The following is a 27,531-nucleotide window of genomic DNA, read 5'->3' as shown; positions in this document are numbered from 1 at the left end:
CGTAATCTGGGTTACTCTTTTCCTTTTAAAGACTTTATTTTTATCTTTTTAGTTACTTTTATTTCGATTTGTACAAATGTATTGGGTACACGTGCAATTTTGTTGCATGCATAGATTCCCCAGTGGTCAAGTCAGGGCTTTTAGTGCACCCATCAGGTACATTGTACCCTTTAACTAATTTCTCATCATCCACCCCTCCCCCTCGCAGCTCCTCACCCTTCTGAGTCTCCATTGTCTAGCATTCTACTCTACGTCCATGTGCACACATTTCTTAGTACCCACTTATGAGTGAGAACATGCAATATTTTATTTTCTGTACCTGTCTTGTTTCACTTAAGATAATGACTGACCTCCATTTCTACCCATGATGCTGTCAAAAACATAATTTCATTTTTTTTTTTTTTTTGAGACGGAGTCTCCCTCTGTCACCCAAGCTGGAGTGCAGTGGCTTGATCTTTGCTCACGGCAACCTCTGCCTCCTGGGTTCAAGTGATTCTCCTGCCTCAGTCTCCTGAGTAGCTGGGATTACTGGCACGCACCACCATGCCTGGTGAATTGTTCTTGTATTTTTAGTAAAGATGAGGTTTCACCATGTTGGTCAGGCTGGTCTCGAACTCCTGACCTCATGATCCGCCCTCCTCAGCCTCCCAAAGTGTTGGGATTACAGGCGTGAGCCACCGCACCCGGCCAATAATTTCATTCTTCTAATGGCTGAATGATATTCCATTGTGTATATGCACCACACTTTCTTTATTCATTCACCTGGTGATGGACACTTAGGTTGATTTTGTATCTTTGCTATTGTGAATAATGCTGCGATAAACATACAAGTGCAAGTATCCCTTTGATACACTAATTTCTTTTCGTTTGGGTAGATACCCATAGAGGGATTGCTGGATTGAATGACATTATGGTTCTATTTTCAGTTTGTGAGAGATCTTCACATTGTTTTCCACAGAGGCTGTACTAATTTACATTCCTACCAACGGCATATAAGAGTTCCCTTCTCTCTGCAGCCTCACCAACATCTGTTATTTTTTGTCCGTTTAATAATAGCCATTCTGACTGGTGTGAGATGATATCTCATTGTGGTTTTAATGTGCATTTTGCTGATAATTAGTGGTGCTGAGCATTTTTTAGGACTTTACTTTTTAAAGCAGTTTTAGGTTCACAGCAAAATTGAGCAGAAAGTACAGCAAGTTCCCACACACTCCCTGCCCCCACTGCATGCACAGTCTTCCCCACTGTCAACATCCCCCATCAGAATGCTGCATTGGTCACAATCCATCAGGCTACACTGGCACACTCTAATCACCTGAAGTCCACCGTTTACAGGAGGGTTTTTACATTAGTGTTTTCTCTTGGTGATAGATGTACTATGGGTTTGGACAGATGTCAAAGTTGGGAGAAGTTCACCTTTAATCAGAAATGAATGTTGGATTTTGTCAAATGCTTTTTCTGGTTTGGTTTTTAACAGCTGAAACTTTCCCTCACAAATCAATACATTCGGCTTCTGGGATATATGTCACAGCCTCTAGGATTGTGATTCATGTGAACTCCTCTTGAGAGAGACTCTCACCCTGATCTCTGGGTGCTCATGAAATCAGGTTCATGGACCTGCCAGGCCAAGTTCTGCATCCCAACTGAGGTGGTTTCTCTAGAGCAGGCATCCCGTTGTGAAGCCTTAGGGAGGACATGGGCTGCAGCTTCTCAGGATGACCCCCTCGCTATCAAGGCACAGCGCTGTGGGCTGTGGGTTCTACTGGCTCAGGGTTCTACTGATGTCTCTGCTATGTCTGCACTGAGATCACACACACAGTTTTAGTTCTTGTTGCTGGTGGGTTTTGCTTCTTCCTTCCTTTGAAGAAGGCTGGCAGCCTCCAAGAGCTTCGTCCCCGAGAGGCGTGGCATGTGGGCATGTGTGTGCCGTGTGGTTGACCTCGGGCAAGATCCCTACCACATCCCCGAGAGGCAGAGGAGATGGCTTCGGGCCCCCTGTGCAGGGCAGGGCGTTCACTTCCTCTTGAGTTGGGGGAAGATATCAGCTCAGCAATTCTCACCACAGTGGGGAGAAAAAGGGAAATATTAGTTTCCCAGTGTTAGCAATTACACAACAGCCAGAAATCAGTCCTCCTGATTATAGACTCCTCTAAGGAGGAACTGAGAGCTGCAGGGGCTGCACGGAAAGAATAGCCTTGGGAGTAATATCAAGAGATAGGTCTGTCTTTGTAATAAATCAGAAAAATCAATGCTTTATTTTTATCTATTTATTTATTTTTGAGACAGAGTTTCCCTTTTGTTGCCCAGACTGGAGTGCAATGGCACGGTCTCAGCTCCTGCAACCTCTGCCTCCCGGGTTCAACCGATTCTCCTGCCTCAGTCTCCTAAGTAGCTGGGATTACAGGCGCGTGCCACCACGCCCAGGTAATTGTTGTATTTTTAGTAGAGATGGGGTTTCACCATGTTGGCCAGGCTGATCTTGAACTCCTGACCTCAGGTGATGCATCCGCCTTGGCCTCCCAAAGTGCTGGGATTACAGGTGTGAGCCACTGCCGCTGGCCACCAACTCTTTACTCTCATCTTCATAATACATCATCAGGACCTCCTGACTGTCCCACCAATGTTTCACAAGTCAGTGAACTTGTCTCTATCTCTGTCTGCCACCAGCAGTCACTAAACATCATCATCTTCATTTCTACAGATGGCACAGAGGCCCAGAGAGGTGAAGGAAAGCCTAAGGTCCTACAGCCAGGATGTGGCACAATTTGGAACTGAACCTACTTTACTGCAAACAGCATAGTGTAGATGAAGCCTGGCCTCTTACGGCACTAGCTTGAGCTTGGACTAGTGGAGCAGTTCTCAAACCTTTCATCTCAGAAACCCTTCACACCCTGAAAATGTTTTGAGAATCCCAAAGAGCTTTGGTTTATGTAGGCTAGACCTATTGACATATGCATAATGTATCAGAAATTAAAAACAGAAATTGGCCAGGTGTGGTGGCCCACACCTGTAAGCTCAGCAATTTGGGAGGCTGAGGCAGGAGTATCCCTTGAGCCCAGAAGTTTGAGACCAGCCTGGGCAACAAGTGAGACCCCATCTCTAAAAAAATTTTTTAAAGTAGCCCAGCACAGTGGCTCATGTCTGTGCTTCCAGCTACCCAAGGTGGGAGGATTGCTTGAGCTCAGGAGGTCAAGACTGCAGTGAGCTGTGATTGTACCACTCACTGCCCTCCGGCCTGGGTAACAGAGTGAGAACCTGATTTAAAAAAAAGAGGGAGAAATTTTTGGCCGGGCACAGTGCCTCATGCCTGTAATCCCAGTACTGTGGGAGGCCAAGGTGGGTGGATCACCTGAGGTCAGAAGTTTGAGACCAGCCTGGCCAACATGGCGAAACTGCCGTCTCTACTAGAAAGACAAAAAAAAAAAATTAGCTGGGCCTGGTGGCCCTCTGTCTCCTGGGTTCAAACGATTCTCATGCCTCAGCCTCCTGGAAAAAAAAAAGAGAGAAAAGATTGAATTTTCTATTATAAATCATTTATTAAAACCAGACCCTTAAAAAGTTTCATTTATTTATTATTTAGCCACTCCCATGTTACAGTTTTTATGTTTTTATTAAACTTTCTAAATGAGGATGGATTGCTTTTTTTTTTTTTTTTTTTTTTTTTGAGACTGAGTCTTGCTCTTTCTCCCAGGCTGAAGTGCAGTGGGGTGATTTCGGCTGACTGTAACCTCCGCCTCCGGGGTTCAAGTGATTCTCCCACCTCAGCCTCCCAAGTAGATGGGATTACAGGCATTCGCTACCACACCCAGCTAATTTTTGTATTTTTAGTACAGATAGGGCTTCACTATGTTGGTCAGGCTGGTCTTGAACTCCTGGTCTCAGGTGATCCACCCACCTCAGCCTCCCAAGTGCTATGATTACACGCCGGGCCGAGTCACAGGAAAAAAAAAATTTAATAGATGCTTTCAGATATTTTTTCTGCCAGTTCCACATAATTCACAGGACACACTAAATAATCTTTAAAGTCTTAAAATTTGCATTTAAGTACATTATTAAAATATTTTAATATGAAATAATAGATGTGGCATTGATAATGGTAGAAAATTACGGCTTGACTTCCAAGTGTTCCCGAAAGTTGTTGCAGTAGCCTTGGGGACATGCTGCCCAGACCTTCCCTGGAGGACGGACATCCTGCAAGGCTGTGGTAGCACAGTAAACGTCCAGCAGTCAACTCCTCCTGGCCTCAGCAGCAGAGCAGCCTCACCGCCCTGTCAGGGGGCCTGGGTGGCCCCACCAGGTTGCTGAGTGAGGCGTGACATTTTGGCTCAATGCGGGACAACTCTGATGTTCTGCTCCAGAGCTTTCTGCTGAGGAGGTTAGGCATGGTCGAGCCTGCATCACAGTTCTTCCTCTTCTGTCCCGTTCTGCTTCCAGCCCCCATTTTTTTCCCCCTGGTGTTAATCCCTAATAATCATCTGTACCTCAAGTCCAGGTCAGCATCTCTTCGCAGAGAACGCAACCAAGGACAGTTGTTTTGTCATTTCAGTGGGTCTTTGCTTCGTAAGAGGGAGCTCAAATCTAGATTGCAATGGCACATCTACATTGGTCTCATTCCTTTTTTCTTTCTTTTTTTTTTTTTCTGAGACCAAGTCTCGCTGTGTCGCCCAGGCTGGAGTGCAATGGTGCCATCTTGGCTCACTGCAACCTCTGCCTCCTGAGTTCAAGTGAGTCTCCCCCCTCAGCCTCCTGAGTAGCTGAGATTATAGGTGTGTGCCACCACACCTGGCTAATTTTTGTATTTTCAGCAGAGACAGGGTTTCATCATGTTGGCCAGGCTGGTCTCAAACTCCCGATCTCAAGTGATCCACCCACCTCGGCCTCCCAAAGTGCTGGGATTACAGGCATGAGCCACTGTGCCTGGCCAGTCTTATTGTTTTTTGAAGTTCTAGTAAATCCATCATGGCTGAAAATGCTCTATTCTTTCTAAACCATACAGTAGATTCTGTTGACATTTTTGAAGTGCTTCCAGATAGCGGAACAGGGGAGGTTCCTGGAGGGTGCTGTGCCTGGAGAGGACATAGAAGCTCCATGCCCCTTCCCACATGCCTTGACCTGTGCATCTGTTCACCTAAGACACATGCTCACCAGTGCCCAGATGAGGAAGTAAGAGCTATGGACAACAGTGTGCTGAACAGAATTGGGGAACCCAGCTTCTTCTCGATCCCCTTTCATAGTCCTTTTGGACATGACCTTATCAGACAGGCTGGAAGTAGGAGTTGGCGGGGCCTCTAGCACCTTCCTGGATAAGGTCCCAACCTAACTTCCCAGCCCCATCTCCCACTATTCTATCCAACCCATCCAACCATGTACCTTACATTCTTGCTATGCCAAACAGCCCACTGGTTCCCACAATACCACATTTTGAACACGCTCCTTTCACTCACCTTTCCTACTTGGCAGGCTCTGATACATCTTTCAAGACTTTTCTCCAACATGACTTTCTTCCAGAAAACTTTGCAATCCCAAGCAATGTTAGAGTCGTCTTCTTCTGGTTTCACCATGTTGGCAAGGCTGATCTCAAACTCCTGACCTCAAGTGATCATGTGGGAAGGGACATGGAGTTTCTATGTCCTCTCCAGGCGCAGCACCCTCCAGGAACCTCCACCTGTTCAGCTATCTGGAAGCACTTCAAAATGTCAACAGAATCTACTGTATGGTTTAGAAAGAATAGAGCATTTTCAGCCATGATCCCAAAATGCCTTTAATCCCAAAATGCTGGGATTACAGGTGTGAGCCACCGTGCCCGGCCTGGTCAATTGTTTTATTTTTTGTAGAGATGAGGTTTTCCTATGTTGCCCAGACTGGTCTTGAACTCCTGAGCTCAAGCAATCTGCCTGCCTCATTCTCCCAAAGTGCTGGAGTTACAGTCTTGGGCCACTGTGTCTGGCCTGAAATGCAAATTTTTTTTTTTTTTTTTTTTTTTTTTGAGATGGAGTCTCACTCTGTCGCTCAGGCTGGAGTACAGTGGCGCGATCTTGGCTCACTGCAAGCTCCGCCTCCCAGGTTCACGCCATTCTCCTGCCTCAGCCTCCCTAGCAGCTGGGACTGCAGGTGCCCGCCACCACGCCCAGCTAATTTTTTGTATTTTTAGTAAAGACAGGGTTTCACCGTGCTAGCCAGGATGGTTTCGATCTCCTGACCTCATGATCTGCCTGCCTCAGCCTCTCAAAGTGCTGGGATTACAGGCATGAGCCACTGAGCCCGACCTGAGATGCAAATTTTATACTGATTTTTTTTTTTTGAGACAGAGTCTTGCTGTGTTGCCCAGGCTGGAGTGCAGTGGCACGATCTCAGCTCACTGCAAGCTCTGCCTCCCGGGTCCACGCTATTCTCCTACCTCAGCCTCCGGAGTAGCTGAGACTACAGGCGCCCGCCACCATGCCCAGCTAATTTTTTGTATTTTTAGTAGAGATGGGGTTTCACCATGTTAGCCAGGATGGTCTTGATCTCCTGACCTTGTGATCTGCCCGCCTCGGCCTCTCAAAGTGCTGGGATTGCAGGCGTGAGCCACCGCACCCGGCCAAATTTTATACTGATTTTTGCACAATATAAAAAGATGCTCCCTGCTGTTTTTGTTTGTTTGTTTGTTTTTTGCATTGCATCAAAATATTCCTAGGCTGAACTTTGTTACTGATATCGTTTCAGAAAACTTACATTTATTATTCAGAAGATTTGTCATTATGGTATTTTTTAAAACTTTAAAAAACATACTCAAAATTTGTTATTGCTTCCTTTTATGTGCTTATTTTTCATATTTTATTGTAAATTCTTGCATTTATAAATATCAAAGCACTGCACCCTAACTATTCACAAGAATTTCAAAGCATCAGCAATGTCATCAAAGTAGAAACAATAGAACCAAAATAGAAGGAATAGCAATGATGTAATTTGAAGATAATAATAAACTGGCTATTCTCCTGCATCTTGGAATGCCTCCCTGCCCAGCAGAATATTTCCCACATTTATTTTCACAGGATACCTTTTATCATCAGAACATTTCTATAGCACTGGATGATAAACTAAACAGTTTATATTAGAATTTATATTAGTAATTAATTTTTTTTAAGACAGTGTCTCATTTGTCACCTAGGCTGGAGTGCAGTGGTGCGATCCCGGTTCATCACAACCTCTGCCTCCCCGGTTCAAGCAACTTTCCTGCCTCAGCCTCCCAAGTAGCTAGGATTACAGGTGAATGTCACCACACCTGGCTAGTGTGTGTGTGTGTGTGTGCGCGCACATGTGTGTGAGATGGAGTTTTGCTCCTCTCATCCAAGCTGGAGTGCAATGGTACAATCTTGGTTCACTGCAACCTCCGCCTCCTAGGTTCAAGTGATTCTCCTGCCTTAGCCTCCCTAGTAGCTGGGATTACAGGCACACTCCACCACGCCCGGCTACTTTTTGTACTTTTAGTAGAGATGGGGTTTCACCATGTTGGCCAGGCTGGTCTGGAACTCCTGACCTCAGGTGATCCACCCACCTCAGTCTCCCAAAGTGCTGGGATTATAGGCGTGAGCCCCTGTGCCTGGCCTATATTAGTAATTAATTTTACCTCTCATTGCAGTTACTGTTATTCTATTTACTAACTGGTATTGAAACATTTCAACAGTTAAGCATGTTTAGACACACATGCATATGCACACACAGGACAAATTAAGAACAATGAACATGAATCAAATTGGCAATTTCCAGTGATTTTAGAGGTAAACTAGAAATCTGCCCTGGCCTCCATTCTCAAATGAAGCCTAAATTTGACCTAGGGTGAACACTTCCTGGGGTGCCTATGTGGCCCCTGCTTCTGGGGACTCAGAACACCCATAGGCTTGTGTTGGGGGCAGCCATAGTTACATGATCCTGCCTTCCTCAGTCCCACTCCTGGCTTCCGATGATTGTTCAGGGCCCAGCACCCAGCTGAAGTTAGGTTGATCAGAATCCCCTCCTTAAGAATTTGGTGGCTGGGCACAGTGGCTCACGCCTGTAATCCTAGCACTTTGGGAGGCCGAGGCAGGCGGGTTACCTAAGGTCAGGGGTTCAAGATCAGCCTGGCCAACATGGTGAAACCCCGCCTCTACTAAAAATGCAAAAAAAATTTTAGCCAGGTGCAGTGGCACACAACTGTAATCCCAGCTACTTGGGAGGCTGAGGCAGGAGAATCGCTTGAACCCAGAAGGCGGAGGTTGCGGTGAGCCGAGATCGTACCACTGTACTCCACCCTGGGCGACAGAGCAAGACTTCGTCTCAAAAAAAAAAAAAAAAAATTGGTTTGGAGACTGTGGCTGCCATTGCCACCATGTAGGAGATCTCAGACAAGAGAACAAAGCAGGGGCACAGACGGAAGGCAGTTCTCTTTGAGATCCTGGTTCTGCGGGTAGTTTGCTTTTGAAGCCCAACTTTGAACTCTGAGAAGCACACCTGTATCTTTATCTACATTCTTTATTTTTCACTTTATCACATTTGACGTTTGCTATTTGCTACCAACATAGTCCTAACTAAACATTTTTTAGCAAAGCACCCCCTGCCTCCTGCCCCCACTTCTTTTCTGACCCTTGAGGTCAGAAATCCTGCACATTTTGCTTTTCAAATGGATATGTCCATGGGGCCCATGTTTGGCCTGTGAATACAGGACACGCATGTCCAAACGAAGGGCCTATTGGAGGTTTCTTAAAAATACCTTCATGTGGCCGGGCGCGGTGGCTCACGCCTGTAATCCCAGCACTTTGGTAGGCCGAGGTGGGCGGATCACGAGGTCAGGAGATGGAGACCATCCTGGCTAACACGGTGAAACCCCGTCTCTACTAAAAATACAAAAAATTAGCTGGGCATGGTGGCGGGCGCCTGTAGTCCCAGTTACTCCGGAGGCTGAGGCAGGAGAATGGCGTGAACCCGGGAGGCAGAGCTTGCAGTGAGCTGAGATCGTGCCACTGCACTCCAGTCTGGGCGACAGAGCAAGACTCCGTCTCAAAACAAACAAACAAACAAACAAAAAACCTTCATGTGGCTAGGTGAGGTGGCTCACACCTATAATCCCAGCACTTTGGGAGGCCGAAGTGGGCAGATCGCTTGAAGTTGGGAGTTTTGAGACCAGCCTAGCCAACATGGTGAAACCCCACCTCTACTAAAAATAAAAAAAATTAGCCGGGCATGGTGGTGCAGGTCTGCAATCCCAGATACTCGGGAGGCTGAGGCAGGAGAATCACTTGAACCCAGGAGGCGGAGGCTGCAGTGGGCCGAGATCGTGCCATTGCACTCCAGCCTGGGCAACAGAGCAAGACTGTCTCAAAACAAAAAACAGGCTGGGCGTGGTGGCTCACGCCTGTAATCCCAGCACTTTGAGAGGCCGAGACTGGCTGATCCCTTGAAGTCGGGAGTTTGAGACCAGCCTGGCCAACATGGTGAAACCCCATCTCTACTAAGATACAATAATTAGCTGGGCGTGGTGGTGCGTGCCTGTAGTTCTAGCTGCTTGGGAGGCTCAGGCAGCAGAATCACTTGCACTTGGGAGGCAGAGGTTGCAATGAGCCAAGATTGTGCTACTGCACTCCAGCCTGGGTGACAGAGTAAGATTCTGTCTCAAAAAAAAAAAAAAAAAAAAAGTAAACAAAAAAATAGACTGTAGAGAATCTTTCAGTGAGGTAAGGAATCATCTCCATCCATTTTTGGGTGTATGTGCAAACTTGCTTAAGTTGCTGTCAACTTTTGAAGGCTCCAGATTTTCAGTGTCTAACACAACCACCTGGGCCAGATGTAAGTAAGGACAGGATAACGTAAGCGTGCACAGTAGCAGAAGCAGAAACTCAAGGCCCTACGTTTTGAGCGTGTGAGGAAGGAGCGTTCTCTCAGAATCCTGGAGCTGACTCTGTCATGGTTCAGAGATCAGCTTGCAGGGACATGCAGTGGCAGTCGAGGTGGTGACAGACCCCAAAAGCACATACCCTATATAACCGAACACACACTCAAGTGTGGAGCCTGCGTTTTCCATAATAGTTTCAAGCATATTGTTTATTAAATGGTTTCATAAGACACTTCTTTGCGGGAAACCTGACAATCTGTTGCTTGTCACTTGGACAGCTTTAACAATCAGGTAGAAAAGAAAGCTCCCTTCGCCCATGCGAAGTAAGCCCGAGGTCAAACTAGCCTGACACTAGGAGCTCCCAGGAGAACCTTGAAAACGTGTGCGATCCTGAGTCGGTGTGCAGAAACGATTCTCTGCAAAGAGCGCCCTGAGCTGTCACCAGCTTCTCGCAGTCAAGGGACCCCCAAAAGGTGCAGAATCCCGCCTGTCACCGTCCCTCTAGGGATCCTAAGCGAGTAAACCCCGAGAGGCGTCCGAAGGCTGGCAGTTTGGCAGCGTGAACTCTGGTTTTCCAGAGCGCGGGCAAAGCCTGGAGTAGCAGTTGCTCCTTTGCTCTGGCAGGAATCTGGGGGTCTACACTGCACAGATAATCCCGTCCTGCCCGCAGCTGGGGTTCAAGACCCGCTTCTCTGAAGTCCGCCTCCCAGCGGCCTGGAGCCCGGGGCGTGGTCGGCTCGAATCTGCTCCCCAGGCCCAGAACGGAGCCCGCAGCCCGTAACCCGCTGTGGCCGCAGCGGGTCGCGCCCTTCGTCCCCGCCTCAGGAGCGGCCGAGGATCTGCCCAGCTGCGGGCGCCAAGCCCTGGCCGCACTCCTTTCCCCGGCGGAGGGAGCCGGCTGGCGCTGCGGCCTTCAAGGCGCGCGGACGTCGCGGAGGGCAGCCAGTCGCGCGGGAGTGGGTAGCGCGCGTGAGGGCGTTGGGCGCCGCCGCGAGGCGGGGAAGCGCGGGGCCGCGGCGGTGCGGGTTTTAGGGCGGCGGCCGTCGCCGTCGCAGCAGCGCCCCGAGCGGGGAGGGCCGAGGAGACCGGACGAGCTGGGGATGGAGAGTACCGGGCCCCTCACTGCCTCAGAGCGCGTGTGCGGCTCTGGGCGCGCACAGTGACGGTGACGGCACCCCTGGCCCGGCAGCGCCGAGGCCGCTTCGCCAGACAGCCAGCGGCCGGCGGCAGGCCGGGCCATGAGCGGCAGGGGCCGGGCGGGGCCTCGCTGACCCTGGCTCCGCGCGGCAGCTTCCCCAGTTTCCGCTCCGGTCTCTCGGCATGAGAGTCTGCCCGGGCCCGGGGCTGCGGCTGCCCCAGACCCGCCGCACGCTGGCGCGCTCCGGGCCCGCGGAGCCGCGGTGCTGATACCTGCGCCGCCCGCCCGTCCGCTGTGTGCCCCGGGGGCGCGGCCATGGAGGTCGTGGGCGACTTCGAGTACAGCAAGAGGGATCTCGTGGGACACGGGGCCTTCGCCGTGGTCTTCCGGGGGCGGCACCGCCAGGTGAGCGCCGGCCGGGGCGAGGCCGGGCCCCGGGCGGCAGGCACGGGGCTAGGTGGTTCTGAAACTTGGCGCAGCCGCGAGCCGAGACCCCCCGACTCGGCTAGCCGCCCTGGTGTGCTATTGTGCGCGCAGCCCGTCTCGCCGTTTGTTTTGGTCCTGTGAGGGTTGTTGTGAGGCCCAAGCCTCTGGCAGCGCTCCGCCTACCGACCGGCTGCTGCTGATCCTCCTGTGTGCCCGGGACCCACCCCGCGGTCCGCCCGCAGGAGCCTTTGCACCCAGGTTACCCTGGACCCAAAATAGACGGTACTGCACCGTGCAGACTCGAGGGTTGGGCGTGAATGGACCTTTGGTTTTTTTCCCCGTGCCCAGGGCTGGTCACTTTTGAGGTTGATAATTACAGACTCAGCGGAAAATGGGCGGATGTCCCGTTAGCCTCAGGCTTTCGCAGCCTGGGAGATATCACCTTTCCCAGCACTGGTCCCCTGCACCCCGAAGAGCCCCCGTACCGTTTCCCCCCCCCCCCCCCGGAGTCAGATAGACGAGCTCCGGGTGAGAAAGGTGGTTGGACAATTCATTTTCAATCATCTTGAACATGAAATCATGTTTAAGCCTTAAAAAATTTTTTTTAAGTCTGCTGTTTCGCAAGTACAGTTACACGAGGTTTTAGAATCTAAAGAATTTGGAAAGGCATATCGGGAGTGGAAATAATCTTAAAGGGTGTGGCAGTTCTGATTGTTGCCCAAGGGGCGTGTTAAAAGTGGGCTGACTTTGTTGCTTATCGGATAAAGTAATGCTACTTTTCTTATTTTTTTATTTATTTATTTTTGAGACAGAGTCTCGCTTTGTCGCCCAGGCTGGAGTGCCGTGGCGAGATCTCCGCTCACTGCAACCGCTGCCTCCCGGGCTCAAGCGATTCTCCTGCCTCAGCCTCCTGAGTAGCTGGGATTACAGGTGCCCGCCACCACGCCCGCCTAATTTTTTTGTATTTTTAGTAGAGATGGGGTTTCACCACGTTGGCCAGTGTGGTCTTGAACTCCTGACCTCAGGTGATCCGATCCGCCCGCCTCAGCCTCCCAAAGTGCTGGGATTACAGGTGTGAGCCACGGCTCCCGGCCTACTTTTCATTTATTAGGAAAATAATTTAGAACTCAAGCACGGTGTAATCCTTCCAAGCTAACAAATAACTTTTCAATTAACTGTATCACCTTCCAAGTTTATTTCTACATTTGTCCATAACTTTGAAGTGGTTGTGAACTGTTCTTTTTTCATTTAATGTTAGTTACTATGTGGACTTCATATTTGTTATTTTTAGAAGTTGTGTTGTAGGACCTTGGCATATTACACTATAATTTATGAAATCACTTTCCAATTATTGAAAATACAGGTTCTTTTCCATTTTTCCCCAATGCCGTACATTTATTTGCCAAAAACACCTTCGCGCTTGTAAATTTTTTTCTGTTATTTATGTGGAATGGTATCTAGGAGTAACACTGTTTTTCCTTTTCAGAAAACTGATTGGGAGGTAGCTATTAAAAGTATTAATAAAAAGAACTTGTCAAAATCACAAATACTGCTTGGAAAGGAAATTAAAATCTTAAAGGTATGTTACTTTATGTAGTAGTATTCATATAAGGTTAAAACTTAATTTAAATGAATACATGCTGCCATCCTTTTCAATTTTGGTAGTTGGGTCCAAGTTTGAGAATTTTCAACTGTTGCTCTCCTTTTTGCATGCTCACTTTTTTAAAACATTGAGTACTCGGAAGCTATTTTTAAGAACCAAAGCTCAGAGGGATTCTGTGAAGACTGAGTTTAGCTTCTCATCATTTCTCTTTTTCCTAGTGACTGTGTTGTTGTTTGAGAAGAGGGCCAGGCAGACCCATCTTGTACATTGTTTTTACCTCTCCTGTTGTCCCCTTTCATGTTAACTACTAAGTTTTTTGGGGGGAGTAGGGGTGCTTGGGGTCTTTCTTTAAATTGAAGAAAGTTATATTCCTTGGAGGTGGCCTTTTTAGATCACTCACAACCAGTGTTATCTAAGTGGGATGGTTTGAGAAGATGGTTGAGTACGTTTGGAAAACCCCATTTACTAAATACTTCTTGGAGAGTCACAAAGCCTATGGCTCATTAAAGAAAGTCTGAAAAATTCTACAATGAAGAAACTTGTTTCAAAGTACTTAACCTGGTGTTTTCCAAACTAATACAAGCGTGGAACCCTCATTTAACACCCGATTTCCTCAAAACTGCTTCCTGTGGAGAGCTCTTTTTTAAGAATTGTAGCTCTTTGAGCTAAAAATCATATTTTCTTTCAGTGAGATAATGTGCTTTTTGTTTGATCAGGCACATTTCTTATTCTTTAATTGAATTTTTATAGTCAATATAAGTATAATACTAGAAGTGTATGTGTATACTTTAAGTTTATTTACATATTAAAATATAGTAAAGTCATTAGAATACTTACATATTTTTCATTCTCAATTTTCTTAATAGGAACTTCAGCATGAAAATATTGTAGCACTCTATGATGTTCAGGTACCTTATTTTGAAAATTTTTAAAAATTAAAATAAATTTTTTTTTATTTCATACAGATTTAAGTGACTCTTAATAGAAATAAAAATGACCTTAATTCTTGTTGAAAAGATGCATAGCTTGAGTTACATGTTTCTGAATTAAGAAATTGTTTAAAACAGAACAGAGTAATAGGCTGAAAGAATTTGCTGCATGAGTAAGTTTATTAACAATTGATAATATACTATAGGTGTAGCATTGTTTTAGGTGAAGTAGAGGACTATTGATACCAGATCTAGCATTCTCTGATGAATGTTGAAAGGACAATTAAAAATAGAGCTTTTTTTTTTTGATGGAGTCTCACTCTGTCTCTTGGGCTGCAGTGCAGTGGCTTGATCTCGGCTCACTGCAACCGCTACCTCCCGGGTTTAAGCGATTCTCCTGCCTCAGCCTCCCGAGTAGCTAGGACTATAGGTGTGCACCACCATGCCCGGCTAATTTTGTGTGTGTGTGTTTTTCATAGAGATGGAGTTTCACCATGTTGGCCAGGCTTGTCTCGAACTCCTGACCTCAAGTCATCCTCCCACCTTGGCCTCCCAAAGTGCTGGGATTACAGGCGTGAGCCACTGCGCCCCGCCTAAGTAGAAGTTCTTTTTTTAAAAAAACATTTTTTTTTATTTTGTAGAGATAGGGTCTCTCTGTGTTGCTCAGGCTAGTCTTGAACTCCTGGGCTCAAGGGATCCTTCTGCCTCAGCCTCTCAAAGTGCTGGGATTACAGATGTGAGCCACCACACATGGCCTACATAGAGCTTTTTCTTCTTATGAAAGCAATATTTGTAAATTGAAAAAATATTAGAAAATAAATTAAAAACAAGGACACTATGCATGTTCATCAACCAGTTATATCTATGATTATAGGTTATAGATATATTTGTGTATGCTATGGCATGCAGTAGAGTTGCATTTTATTTGGAATGGGAAGTAGGTTCTAAAGTCAATCACTAAGGCAAAATTTCTGTATAGTCAAAATTACTCTTGGAAATCCTTTTCAGATCTCAGCATTGGAGAAAATTGCTGTTTTCTGGGTGTAGCACCAGATGAAGTAGCTGGCTTATATTTAGGGCCATATTATGTTAAAAAATCCTTTAAATGCAAGAATCAGGCTGGGTGTGGTGGCTTGAGCCTGTAATTCTTGCTACTCAGGAGGCTGAGGCAGGAAGATCACTTGAGCACAGGAGTTCAAGGCTGCAGTGAGCTGTGATCCTGCCACTGAAGTCCTGCCTGGACAACAGAGCAAGATCGTCTCTTAAAAAAAAACAAAACAAAAACTAGAATCACATGTAGCTAGTGTGATACCATGTGAGAGCTGTGGGGACCTGAGACTCCCAGAGGGAACAGCAGATTCTGGTTTTTTCTCCATTGTCACTGCAGGGCAGGTCAGCATGATGATTTACATAATTTCTTTCTTTTGCTTAGTCTGGACAGTTGAATTCGGGTAAGGTAAATGTATATGTTATGTGATCCTATTACATATATATTTCTAGCTAAAACCTCTTTTGTATTCACTTGCATTACTCAAATTCATTCATTTGACAACCTTTTTTTTTTTGGAGACAGTCTCACTCTTGTCGCCCAGGCTGGAGTGAAGTGGTGTGAGCTTGGCTCACTGCAACCTCTGCCCCCCCGGGTTAAAGCGATTCTTGTGCCTCAGTCTCCCAAGTAGCTGGGATTATAGGCGCCTGCCACCAAGTCCAGCTAATTTTTGTATTTTTAGTAGAGACAGAGTTTCACCATGTTAGCCATGCTGGTCTCGAACTCCTGACCTCAGGTGATCCTCCTGCCTCTGCCTCCCAAAATGCTGGGATTACAGATGTAAGCCACCACTCCCGGCCTGCTTTGCAAGTTTTTGAGTGACTATTATGTGCCAGGCATTGTTCTGAGTGCTAGGAATGAGGCAGTGAATAAAACAAAGTCTTTGCTTTCAATATGTTTAGTTTTAGTGGGGTGAGACAAATGGGCTGTTGTATATTTACTTTTTAAAAAATACTGTCATTTTTCAGCTGGGCACGGTGGCTTATACCTGTAATCCCAGGACTTTGGAAGGCTGAGGTAGGCGGGTCACCTGAGGTTGGGAGTTCGAGACCAGCCTAACCAACATGGAGAAACCCCATTTCTACTAAAAATACAAAAATTAGCCAGGCATGGTGGTGGGTGCCTGTAATCCCAGCTACTCAGGAGCCTGAGGCAGGAGAATTGCTTGAGCCCAGGAGGCAGAGGTTACATTGAGCTGAGATTGCGCCATTGCACTCCAGCCTGGGTAACAAGAGCGAAACTCCGTCTCAAAAAAAAAAAAAAAGTTGTCATTTTTCATGTGGTCATATCATAACACAAAGTAACTAAACTCATGTTATAAGATGTTTAACTTTTTTTGCCTGGTTGCGATGGCTCACGCCTGTAATCCACACTTTGGGAGGCTGAGGCAAGTGGATCACCTGAGGTCAGGAGTTCAAGACCAGCCTGGCCAACATGGCGAAACTCTGTCTCTGCTAAAAATACAAAAATCAGCTGGGTGTGGTGGCAGGTGCCTGTAATCCCAGTTACTCAGGAGGCTGAGGCAGGAGAATCACTTGAACCCGGGAGGCGGAGGTTGCAGTGAGCTGAGATCGTGCCACTGCACTCCAGCCTAGGTGACAGAGCCAGACTCCATCTCGGGGGGAAAAAAAAAAAGAAAAAGGATGTTTAAGTTTTTCCTAATAGAAAAATGCTGTAAGAATTATGTATATCTTCTGAACATATTTTTGATTATTTAACTTCAATTTCTAGAATTGGAAAGACCAAGTCAAATAGCATGCACAGTGTTAAAATTTTTGATTGTAGAGTAATGATTGCTTTCCAAAAAATTTACAATTTAAACTTCCATCCATGGAATATGTGAATGCAGTGGGTATATTTTATTACCTGTTCAGATAGCTGTTAATTCGTTTCTTCATTTGAGAAATTCAAAGCAGCATGAAAAGGGGAGAAACCTTTTAAGTCAAAACTAAACTCATCTTTCAGTCCCTAGTTGAAATGTTGGTTCTCCTCACTGCTGTTTGTGTAGTTTGTCTTAGTCTCTGTAGATAGAGGGCACCAAGTGGTACAACTCAGTGCCTAGTACCAAAACTGTTAAATAATGTTAACTCTTTAGTTTCCCAATCTTGGAGAGGTACAGAAAACCCTGGCAATTGCAGAGTAGGTTTTGTTTTGAAAGTATACTTAGATGATTTTCTTTTTTTTTTTTGAGACGGAGTCTTGTTCTGTTGGCCAGGCTGGAGCGCAGTGGCGCGATCTTGGCTCACTGCAAGCTTCGCCTCCTGGGTTCACGCCATTCTCCTGCCTCAGCCTCCAGAGTAGCTGGGACTACAGGCGCCCGCCATCATACCTGGCTAATTTTTGTATTTTTAATAGAGACGGGGTTTCACCTTGTTAACCAGGATGGTCTCGATCTCCTGACCTCGTGATCCGCCCACCTCGGCCTCCCAAAGTGCTGGGATAACAGGCATGAGCCACCGCGCCCGGCCTTGCTTAGATTATTTTCTATCAGAATGAAAAGTATTTTTTAGTACCAGCTTTGATTATAGAATGAGGTATCCTTAGGGAGAACATACTAAAAAATGTGAATTGTTAATCAGGAATTTCAGGGTGACTGCATTCAAATGTTATAGTATTTTGTACATGGTATACTGTTAGAACTAATTTTTCTTTTTTTTTTTGAGAAGAAGTCTTGCTTTTGTCGCCCAGGGTGGAGTGCAATGGCACAATCTCAGCTCATTGCACCTCTGCCTCCTGAGTTCAAGGGATTCTCCTGCCTCAGCCTCCTGAATAGCTGGGATTAAGGTGGGAGCTGCATTGGCCAGGAATCGAACCTGGGTCTCCTGCGTGGGAGGCGAGAATTCTACCATTGAACCACCAATGCTTTGTAACTAATTTATAAAAACAAATTTAAGAAGTGTCAGGCCAAGCGCGGTGGCTCATGCCTGTAATACCAGCACTTTGGGAGGCCGAGGCAGGCAGATCACCTGAGGTCAGGAGTTTGAGACCAGCGTGACCAACATGGAGAAACCCTGTCTCCACTAAAAATACAAAATTAGCTGGGCATGGTGGCACATGCATGTAATCCCAGCTACTCGGGAGGCTGAGGTAGGAGAATCTCTTGAACTGAAGAGGCGGAGATTGCAGTGAGCCGAGATCGCGCCATTGCACTCCAGCCTGGGCAACAAGAGGGAAACTCCATCTCAAAAAAAAAAAAAAAAAGGAGGTATTAATCAAATGTCTTAAGTATTTGGCTATTAAATAGAGTTTTGACCTAATACTTTATGTTTGTTTTATTGATTGAAATTGTTCATCAAGGGGTACAGTATGTTTAGGAATTAATACGGTAACTATCAACTTGAAGTGAATGTCATTTTTACTGACCATTAGTTTTGGTTATCTGTCCGAAGTTTATAAATTGGGAACTTTTGCTATTGTAAAAATCAGCTTTCAGTTTAGATGACACTTAAAAAGAAATGCATTTTCCCACTAATTCCAAAAATAATATATGCCCACAGTTAATCAAATACTGTGTGAATGGTAAATTAGAAAAGAGATGGCAATTCCCAGGGATAACCACTCTTTGGTATGTTTTAGAATTTTCTAAATACATACATCAATCTATAACCATTTATACTTAGTTTTTAAAGCTTTTCATTTTGAGAGAATTAGTAGTGTTTGTACAGAAATGCAACTTGTTTTATTAAGCTTAATGTATCTTAGATACCTTTTCATAATCAGTATAGTATTGTAGGGCTAAATGATAATTTACTTAAAACCCAATTATGAGCCAGGCATGGTGGCTCACACCATAAACTCAGTGCTTTGGGAAGCTGAAGCTGGAGGATTGCTTGAGGCCAGAAGTTCAAGACCAGCCTGTGCAACATAGTGAGACCCTGTTTCTACAAAAAATAAAGTTAGCCAGATGTGGTGGCGCATACCTGTGATCCCAGCTACTTGGGAGGCTAAAATGGAAGGAAGGCTTGAGCCCAGGAACTTGAAGTTACAGTGAGCTGTGATTGCACCACTGGCCACTGTACTCCAGCTTGGGTGACAGAGTGAGTCCTGTAGCTTAAGAAACCACCGAATTATGGCTATTTGGAGTGTTTCCTATTTTTTCCCTATTGGAAACAGTATTGCAGAGAAAGATGTGTGCATATATCTTTGTGTGTTTTTATAGTGTTCCTGTAGAATAAATTCCTTGAAGGGGAATTGCTTGGTCAAAGATATTAGCTATCTTTTAAAAGATTATACCAATTCTTTCTGTTACCCAGGCTGGGGTGCAGTGACAGTCTCAGCTCACTGCAACCTCTGCCTCCTGAGTTCAAGTGATTCTCTTGCCTCAGCCTCCCAAGTAGCTGGGATTACAGGTGCCTGCCACCACGCCTGGATAATTTTGTTTTTGTATTTTTAGTAGAGATGGAGCTTCACCTTGTTGCCCAGGCTGGTCTTGAACTTCTGACCTCAGGTGACCCGCCTGCCTCAGCCTCCCAAAGTGCTGGGATTACAGGCCTGAGCCACCGCACTCAGCCTATACTAGTTCTTTTTAACCAGTAGTGACCTTTTTAAAAAAAATTTTTATAATCTCACACTAGGAAAATATCTTTAAAAAAATTTTTAAATTATATTTACTTAATTAATAGAGATGAGGTCACTATGTTGCCCAGGCTGGTCTCGAACTGCTGGACTAAAGTGATCCTCCTGCCTTGGCTTCCTAAAGTGCTGGGATTATAGGCGTGAGCCACCATGCCCAGCCTAATTTTATTACTTTTCTTTCTTTCTTTCTTTTTTTTTTTTTGAGACGGAGTTTCACCCTGTTGCCCAGGTTGGAGTGCAGTGGCACGATCCTGGCTCACTGCAACCTCTGCCTTCTGGGCTCAAGCAGTTCTCCTGCCTCAGCCTCCCAAGTGGCTGGGATTACAGGCGCCCACCACCACAACTGGCTAATTTTTGTATTTTTAGTAGAAATGGGGTTTCACCATGTTGGCTAGGCTGGCCTCGAACTCCTGACTTCAAGTGGTCCACCTGCTTCGGCCTCCCAAAGTTCTGGGATTACAGATGTGAGCCACTGTGCCCAGCTGGTATTTTTTTTTTCTTAAACCATTAGGGTATCAGTCATCTTTTTGCTGTATTTGTCTTTTTACATTTCTTCTGTGACGTTCCCATTGCTGTCCTATGATGCATAGGTTGTGTTCATTTTTCTTACTGGTTTATTTGTGACTAGTATTTCTTGAGCTGGTTAATGAGATGTACAGGCGTATAGTGGTGAACAAAGTAGAAATGGTCCTTGTCATTGTGGAACTCTTACAGGATATTAGGGAAGATGACATTAAGCAAATAGTTACTATTTCTTTTTTTTTTCTTTTTTGAGACAGGGTCTGGCTCTCTTGCCCAGGCTGGAGTGTGGTGGCATGACCACACCTCACTGCAGCCTCCACCCTCTGGGCTTAAGCCATCCTCCCACCTCAGCCTTCGAAGTATCTGGGACTACAGGCAGGCACCACCATGCCTGGCTAATTTTTCTATTTTTTGTAGAGATGGAGTTTCACCATGTTGCTCAGCCTGGTCTCAAACTTCTGAGCTTAAGCGACCTGCCCAGCTTGGCTTTCCAAAGTGCTGGGATTACAGATGTGAGCCACCACACCCGGGCCAATAGTTACTATTTCCAAGTGTGCCAAGTGCTGTAAGGGAGAGCTGTTGGCGAGGTTTGAACAATATGGGGCCTAGGAAAATGGGACAAGGGAAGGCTTCCTGGGGAAATGATATCTGTAGAGACTGAGGGATGGGTGGGAGAAGGCTAGGTGGGGGTTAATGGGAGAAAATAAAGTAAGTTTCCCAAGGAGATGAAGCCTTCTGTAAAGACCACTGACAGGAGAGATCACTGAGTTTGAGGAACTGGAAGAAGGCTAGTGTGTCTGGAGTACAGTAATGAGAGCGAGAGCATAGTGTTAGATGATGCTGGAGAGGTTAGCAGGAGCCAGATCTGATCTTTATCTTAAGGACAGTACAAAGCTATTGAAGAGTTTTAAAAGCAGGAGAGTGATACCGTTTTTGTTTTTCAAAAGATAAATCTCCTAGAGCACTCTGAGCATGAGATAAGTACTTTCACTTAGGAATACATAACTGTGTGATTGTCAGTGGCCTGGTTAAATATCTACCTCTTGGTAATTTTTAGTATCGCAAGAAAAAGATGATTAATTTAATAGGTGGTGCTCATAAAACTGAGACATCTGACAAAAAATAGAATTGGAACACCATTCTCATCATTTTCCAAAATCATTTCCAAATGAATTAAAAGCTTAAATATATAAAGTAAACAATAACAGTCTCAGAATAATATTTAAATGACTGTACAATCCAAGGGATGGAAAGACATTTTAAATCAAGATAAGAAACTCAGAAGCTATAGTATCAGAAGCTCTAGTAGGGACATGTAAAACATTTTTTTTTTTTTTTTTTGAGACAGAGTCTCACTCTGTCACCCAGGCTGGAGTGCAATGCCGTGATCTTGGCCCACTGCAACCTCCACCTCCCAGGTTCAAGCGATTCTCCCTGCCTTAGCCTCCTGAGTAGCTGGGATTACAGGCGCCCCGCCACCACACCTGGCTAATGTCTGTATTTTTGGTAGAGACGAGGTTTTGCCGTATTGGCCAGCCTGGTCTCGAACTCCCGACCTCAGGTGATCTGCCTGTCTTGGCCTCCCAAAGTGTCGGGATTACAGGTGTGAGCCACTGTGCCCGGCTATAAAAAATTTTAAAACTCTTTTTTTTTTTTTTTTGAGATGGAGTCTCGCTTTGTCACCAAGGCTGGAGTGCCGTGGTGCAATCTCGGCTCACTGCAAGCTCCACCTCCTGGGTTGACACTATTCTCCCACCTCAGCCTCCCGAGTAGCTGGGACTACAGGCGCCTACCACCATGCCCGGCTAATTTTGTTTTTGTATTTTTTAGTAGAGACGGGGTTTCACCGTGTTAGCCAGGATGGTCTCGATCTCCTGACCTTGTGATCTGCCCGCCTCGGCCACCCAAAGTGCTGGGATTACAGGCGTGAGCCACTGCACCCGGCCGTAAAACTTGTTTTATAGCAAATAATACAATGAACAAATTGACATATATAAAAAGGAACAAACGATACATGTCATAACGTGAATTTCAAACTTTTTTTTTTTTTTTTTGTGACAGAGTCTCGCTCTGTCGCCCAGGCTAGAGTGCAGTGGCGCGATCTCGGCTCACTGCAAGCTCTGCCTCCCGGGTTCCCCCCATTCTCCTGCCTTAGCCTCCCGAGTAGCTGGGACTACAGGCACCTGCCACCATGCCCGGCTAATTTTTTGTATTTTTAGTAGAGACGGGGTTTCACCGTGTTAGCCAGGATGGTCTTGATCTCCTGACCTCGTGATCCGCCCGCCTCGGCCTCCCAAAGTGCTGGGATTGCAGGCGTGAGCCACCGCGCCTGGCCTCAAACATTATTTTGAGAAAAATAAGCATGCCATATACTGCTACAGTATAATTCTGTTTTTGTGAATTTTGGGAAGAGTCAGAAGTAAGCTAGGGTGATAGAAATCAGAACAGAGGTTGCCTCTTGGTCCCAGGGAGTGATGGGAAAGGGGCATGAGAGAACTTCTTGGGGTGATGGAATTGTTATGTATTTTGATTGGCAGGGTAGATACATAGGTGTAAACATTTGTCACAACACATTGAACTGTACATTTATTTTTATTTTTAAATACTTATTTAGAAATGAGGTCTTACTCTGTTACTCAGGCTGGAGTGCATTTCTTCTGTGGTGCCATCATATCTCACTGCAGCCTCTAACTCCTGGGCTCAAGCGATCTTCCTGCCTTTGCCTCCTGAGTAGCTGTGATTACAGGCCTGTGCCACCATGCTCAGTGTATACCGTTATTAAAAAGAAAGAGCTATTTATATCTGGGTAAGAAAGAATGTTGGTATCAATGGAGACAGAGGCCTGGACAGATTAGTGAGATGTTTAGGAGATAGAATTGGTAGGACTTGGGCACTTGGACTGTAGGAGGTAAACAAGAAGGAATCAGAGTTGATAGCTCTTTGTCATGTTTTGAGATATTTTTCCCATTTTGTTTGGTATTTTTGTGGGGGGTCTTACTTTAGACTTTTTTTCCTTTTTTTTTTTTTTTTTTTTGAGATGGAGTCTTGCTCTGTTGCCCAGGCTGGAGTGCAATGGCACAGTCTCGGCTCACTACAACCTCCGCCTCTCGGATTCAAGTGATTCTCCTGCCTTAGCTTACCCGGTAGCTGGGATTACAGGCACCTGCTACCACACCCGGCTAATTATTGTATTTTTGGTAGAGATAGGGTTTCTTTTCTTTTTTTTTTTTTGAGATGGAGTTTCGCTCTGTCGCCCAGGCTGGAGTGCAGTGGCACGATCTCGGCTCACTGCAAGCTCTGCCTCCCGGGTTCATGCCATTCTCCTGCCTCAGCCTCCCGCGTAGCTGGGACTACAGGCTCCTGCTACCATGCCTGGCTAATTTTTTGTATTTTTAGTAGAGACGGGGTTTCACAGTGTTAGCCAGGATGGTCTCGATCTCCTGACCTCGTGATCCACCTGCCTCGGCCTCCCAAAGTGCTGGGATTACAGGCGTGAGCCACCACGCCTGGCCTAGCCTCTTTTTTTTTTTTTTGAGATGGAATCTTGTTCTTTTGCCAAGTCTGGAGTACTGTGGCACGCTCTCAGCTCACTGCAACCTCTGCTTCCTGGGTTCAAGCAATTCTACTGCCTCAGCCTCCTGAGTAGCTGGGGTTATAGGCACCTGCCACCAAGCCCAGCTAATTTTTTGTATTTTTAGTAGAGAAGGGGTTTCACCATCTTGGCCAGGCTGGTCTTGAACTCCTGACCTCGTGATCCACTCGCCTCTGCCTCCCAAAGTGCTGGGATTAGTCTTAAGCCACCATGCCCCCACCTGTGTCTTTAATATATGAAAGTTCCTACATGGTAGAATTTATCCAACCTGTTATTTAATGACCTCTAGGTTTCATATTATAGAAGATTTCTTTACCCTGAGCTTATGAAAATGATTCCCCATGTTTTCATCTAGTACTTAGGGTTTCATTTTTTCATATTTATATTTTTGATCTCTGGAACTTAGTTATGTACAAAGGGATAATGTAGGGACTCAACTTATTTTCCAGAAAGCCCAACCAGCTATCCCAGACTCTTACCTGTTTTTGAGGATATCTACAGAAGAAGTCTTCTGTAAGACTGTTAAAAAGAGTTAGGACTTAGGGAATTTGAAGAATTACAGCAAATCAGGGTCAGATTAGGTGAGAATCAATTTATAAATTTATTAATTAGTATTATATATTCTGAATATTTTTGCAGCCTTTGGTATAATTAGTATTAATGAGATACACATTGAAGGAGAGTTTTTCCACAAACCTATGTTGGGTTTGTGTTAGATCAGGAAGCTAGAAATGCCTTTTTTTGTGTGTGCTTTTTTTTTTTTTGAGATGGAATCTCACTCTGTTGCCCAGGCTGGAGTGCAGTGGCGCGATCTTGGCTCTCTGCAACCTTCGTCTTCTGGGTTCAAGCAGTTCTCCTCCTTCAGCCTTCCGAGTAGCTGGGGTTACAGGCATGCACCACCACACCCAGCTAATTTTTGTGTTTTTAGTAGAGATGGGTTTCACCGTCTTGGCCGGGCTGGTCTCAAACTCCTGACCTCAGGTGATTGGCCCAGGGATTGCAGGTGTGAGCCACTGTGCCCGGCCAGAATTGGCTTTCATATGTTGTATTTTGCATCTCTAAGTTTTGTAGAACTTGATTTGCTATGGTGTCAATCAATGTTCATGTCCCTCCAAAATTCATATGTTGAAATCCTATCATTCATGGTGATGGTATTAGAAGGTGGGGCCTTGGCCGGGCGTGGTGGCTCCCGCCTGTAATCCCAGCACTTTGGGAGGCCGAGGCGGGCAGATCACGAGGTCAGGAGATCAAGACCATCCTGGCTAACAAGGTGAAACCCCATCTCTACTAAAAATACAAAAATTAGCCGGGCGTGGTGGCAGGCGCCTGTAGTCCCAGCTACTCGGGAGGCTGAGGCAGGAGAATGGCGTGAACCCGGGAGGTGGAGGTTGCAGTGAGCTGAGATTGTGCCACTGCACTCCCGCCTGGGCAATAGAGTGAGACTCTTGTCTCAAAAAAAAAAAAGAAGGTGGAGCCGAATTGTAGGAATGTTTCTTTTCTCTTTTCCTGTGAGATAAACCATAGAAATTGCCTGAGGGGTGGAGAATGAATTAAGAATATAGCAGAGAGATGTGAGGATTTGGGTTTAGAAACCAGGAATTAGGCCAGGTGCGGTGGCTCATGCTTGTAATCCCAGCACTTTGGAAGGGCAAGCTGGGCAGATCGCTTGAGTCCAAGAGTTTGGGACCAGCCTGGGCAACGTGGCAAAACCCCGTCTCTAGAAAAAATACATAAAAATTAGCTGGGCGTGGTGGTGCACACCTGTGGTCCTAGCTACTCGGGGGTGCTGAGGCAGGAGACTCGCTTGAACCCTGGAGGTGGAGGTTACAGTGAGCCAACATCACACCACTGAATTTCAGCCTGGGTAATAGAGCGGGGCCTTGTCTCAAAAAAAAAAAAAAATTAAAAAAATTTAAAAAAATGTCACTTTAAAATAAAAAAGAAACCAGGAAGTTTTCTTTGAATTGTCTGGCTTGTCATTTACTTTTCTATTGCTTTGTATCATGCTGCCGTTTTCTCTACTTCTGCTTCTAGGCATCTGAATTTACTGGAGAGAACCACCTACTCATGTTATTTTGACTTCTAAAAATTGGCCGTGCACGGTGGCTCACGCCTGTAATCCCAGCACTTTGGGAGGCCGAGGTGGGCGGATCACGAGGTCAGGAGATCGAGACCATCCTGGCTAACACAGTGAAACCCTGTCTCTACTAAAAATACAAAACAACAACAACAACAACAACAAAAAACTAGCCAGGTGTGGTGGCGGGTGCCTGTAGTCCCAGCTACTCGGGAGACTGAGGCAGGAGAATGGCGTGGACCCTGGAGGTGGAGCTTGCAGTGAGCTGAGATTGCGCCACTGCACTCCAGCCTGGGCCACAGAGCGAGAATCTGTCTCAAAAAAAAAAAAAATTTACTTTATTGTTTTTTTAAATTACAAAAGTAAATGACCTTCAGTATAAAAACACTTCAAATAGTCTAGCAGTATATGAAGTAAAGAGATGCCCTCTTTTTTTTTTTTTTGAGATGGAGTCTCGCTCTGTCACCCAGGCTAGAGTGCAGTGGTGATCTCGGCTCACTGCAAGCTCTGCCTCCTGGGTTCACGCTATTCTCCTGCCTCAGCCTCCCAAGTAGCTGGGGCTGTAGGCGCCGGCCACCATGCCCAGCTAACTTTTTGTATTTTTAGTAGAGATGGGGTTTCACCGTGTTAGCCACGATGGTCTTGATCTCCTGACCTTGTGATCCGCCTGCCTCGGCCTCCCAAAGTGCTGGGATTACAGGCGTGAGCCACTGCGCCCAGTGCTTTTTTGTTTGTTTGAGATGGAGTCTTGCTCTGTTGCTCAAGCTGGAGTGCAGTGGCGCGATCTCAGCTCACTGCAAATTCCGCCTCCTGGGTTCAAGCCATTCTCCTGCCTCAGCCTCCCAAGCAGCTGGGACTACAGGTGCGTGCCACGCTGCCCAGCTAATTTTTGTATTTTGTTTTTGTTTTTGTTTTTTTTGAGATGGAGTCTCATTCTGTTGCCAGGCTGGAATGCAGTGGCGCAATCTCGGCTCACTGCAACCTCTGTCTCCCGGGTTCAAGCGATTCTCCTGCTTCAGCCTCCTGAGTAGTTGGGACTACAGGCATGTGCCACCATGCCCAGCTAATTTTTGTATTGCTAGTGGGGGTGGGGTTTCACCGTATTGGCCAGGCTAGTCTCGAACTCCTGACATCGAGGTCTTGAACTCCTGACGTCGTAATCCGACCTGCCTTGGCCTCCTAAAATGATGGGATTACAGTCGTGAACCACCACACCCGGCCGAGATGCCCTCTTCTTATACCTCTCTATTTCCTTTTTCCAGAAGAAGAAACTGTTTTGTGTCCTTCAAGACTTTTTTATTTTTATTATTTATTTATTTATTTTGTGATGGGGTCTTATTCTGTTGCCTAGGCTGGAGTGCAGTGGCGCGGTCTCAGCTCACTGCAACCTCCACCTCCCAGGCTCAAGCGATTCTCGTGCCTCAGCCTCTGGAGTAGCTGGGATTGCAGGCGTGCATCACCACGCCCGGCTAATTTCTTTGTATTTTTAGTAGAGATGGGGTTTTACCATGTTGGCCACGCGGGTCTTGAACTCCAGACCTCAGGTGATCTGCCCACCTTGGCCTCCCAAAATGCTGGGATTACAGGTGTGAGCCACTGTGCCCGGCTTAATTTTTTTTTTTTTTTTTTTTTTTGAGGGGAAGTCTCACTCTGTTGCCCAGGCTGGAGTGCAGTGGTACGATCTTGGCTCACTGCAACCTCTGCCTCCTGGGTTCAAGTGATTCTTCTACCTCAGCCTCCCAAGTAGCTGGGATTACAGGTGCCCGCCACCATG

General features: G+C 46.1%; 1 protein-coding gene and 1 non-coding gene across 5 annotated transcripts in view; one reads left to right on the top strand and one right to left on the bottom strand.

Moving 5' to 3' along the window:
• The first annotated feature begins 10,790 nt into the window (after window positions 1-10,790).
• The window catches only part of ULK2 (unc-51 like autophagy activating kinase 2), a 99,367-nt gene continuing 82,626 nt past the window's right edge, over window positions 10,791-27,531 (top strand). For 2 of the 4 annotated variants that reach the window (XM_055101213.2, XM_034942254.3), the window contains exons 1-3: window positions 10,791-11,390; window positions 12,898-12,990; window positions 13,881-13,922. In XM_055101213.2, the coding sequence (XP_054957188.1) occupies window positions 11,301-11,390; window positions 12,898-12,990; window positions 13,881-13,922 (225 nt within the window). In that variant the 5' untranslated portion in view covers window positions 10,791-11,300. The remainder of the gene's footprint in view (window positions 11,391-12,897; window positions 12,991-13,880; window positions 13,923-27,531) is intronic. The other 2 variants (XM_034942253.3, XM_034942252.3) reach the window with 1 other exon arrangement.
• Window positions 17,784-17,854, bottom strand: TRNAG-CCC (transfer RNA glycine (anticodon CCC)). Its single transcript has one exon. It is a non-coding gene; the product is annotated as a tRNA-Gly (tRNA).

This window comes from Pan paniscus, chromosome 19, assembly GCF_029289425.2.
Source record: "Pan paniscus chromosome 19, NHGRI_mPanPan1-v2.0_pri, whole genome shotgun sequence".
Taxonomy (NCBI): domain Eukaryota; kingdom Metazoa; phylum Chordata; class Mammalia; order Primates; family Hominidae; genus Pan; species Pan paniscus.
This window is presented reverse-complemented; position numbering and strand designations above follow the sequence as displayed.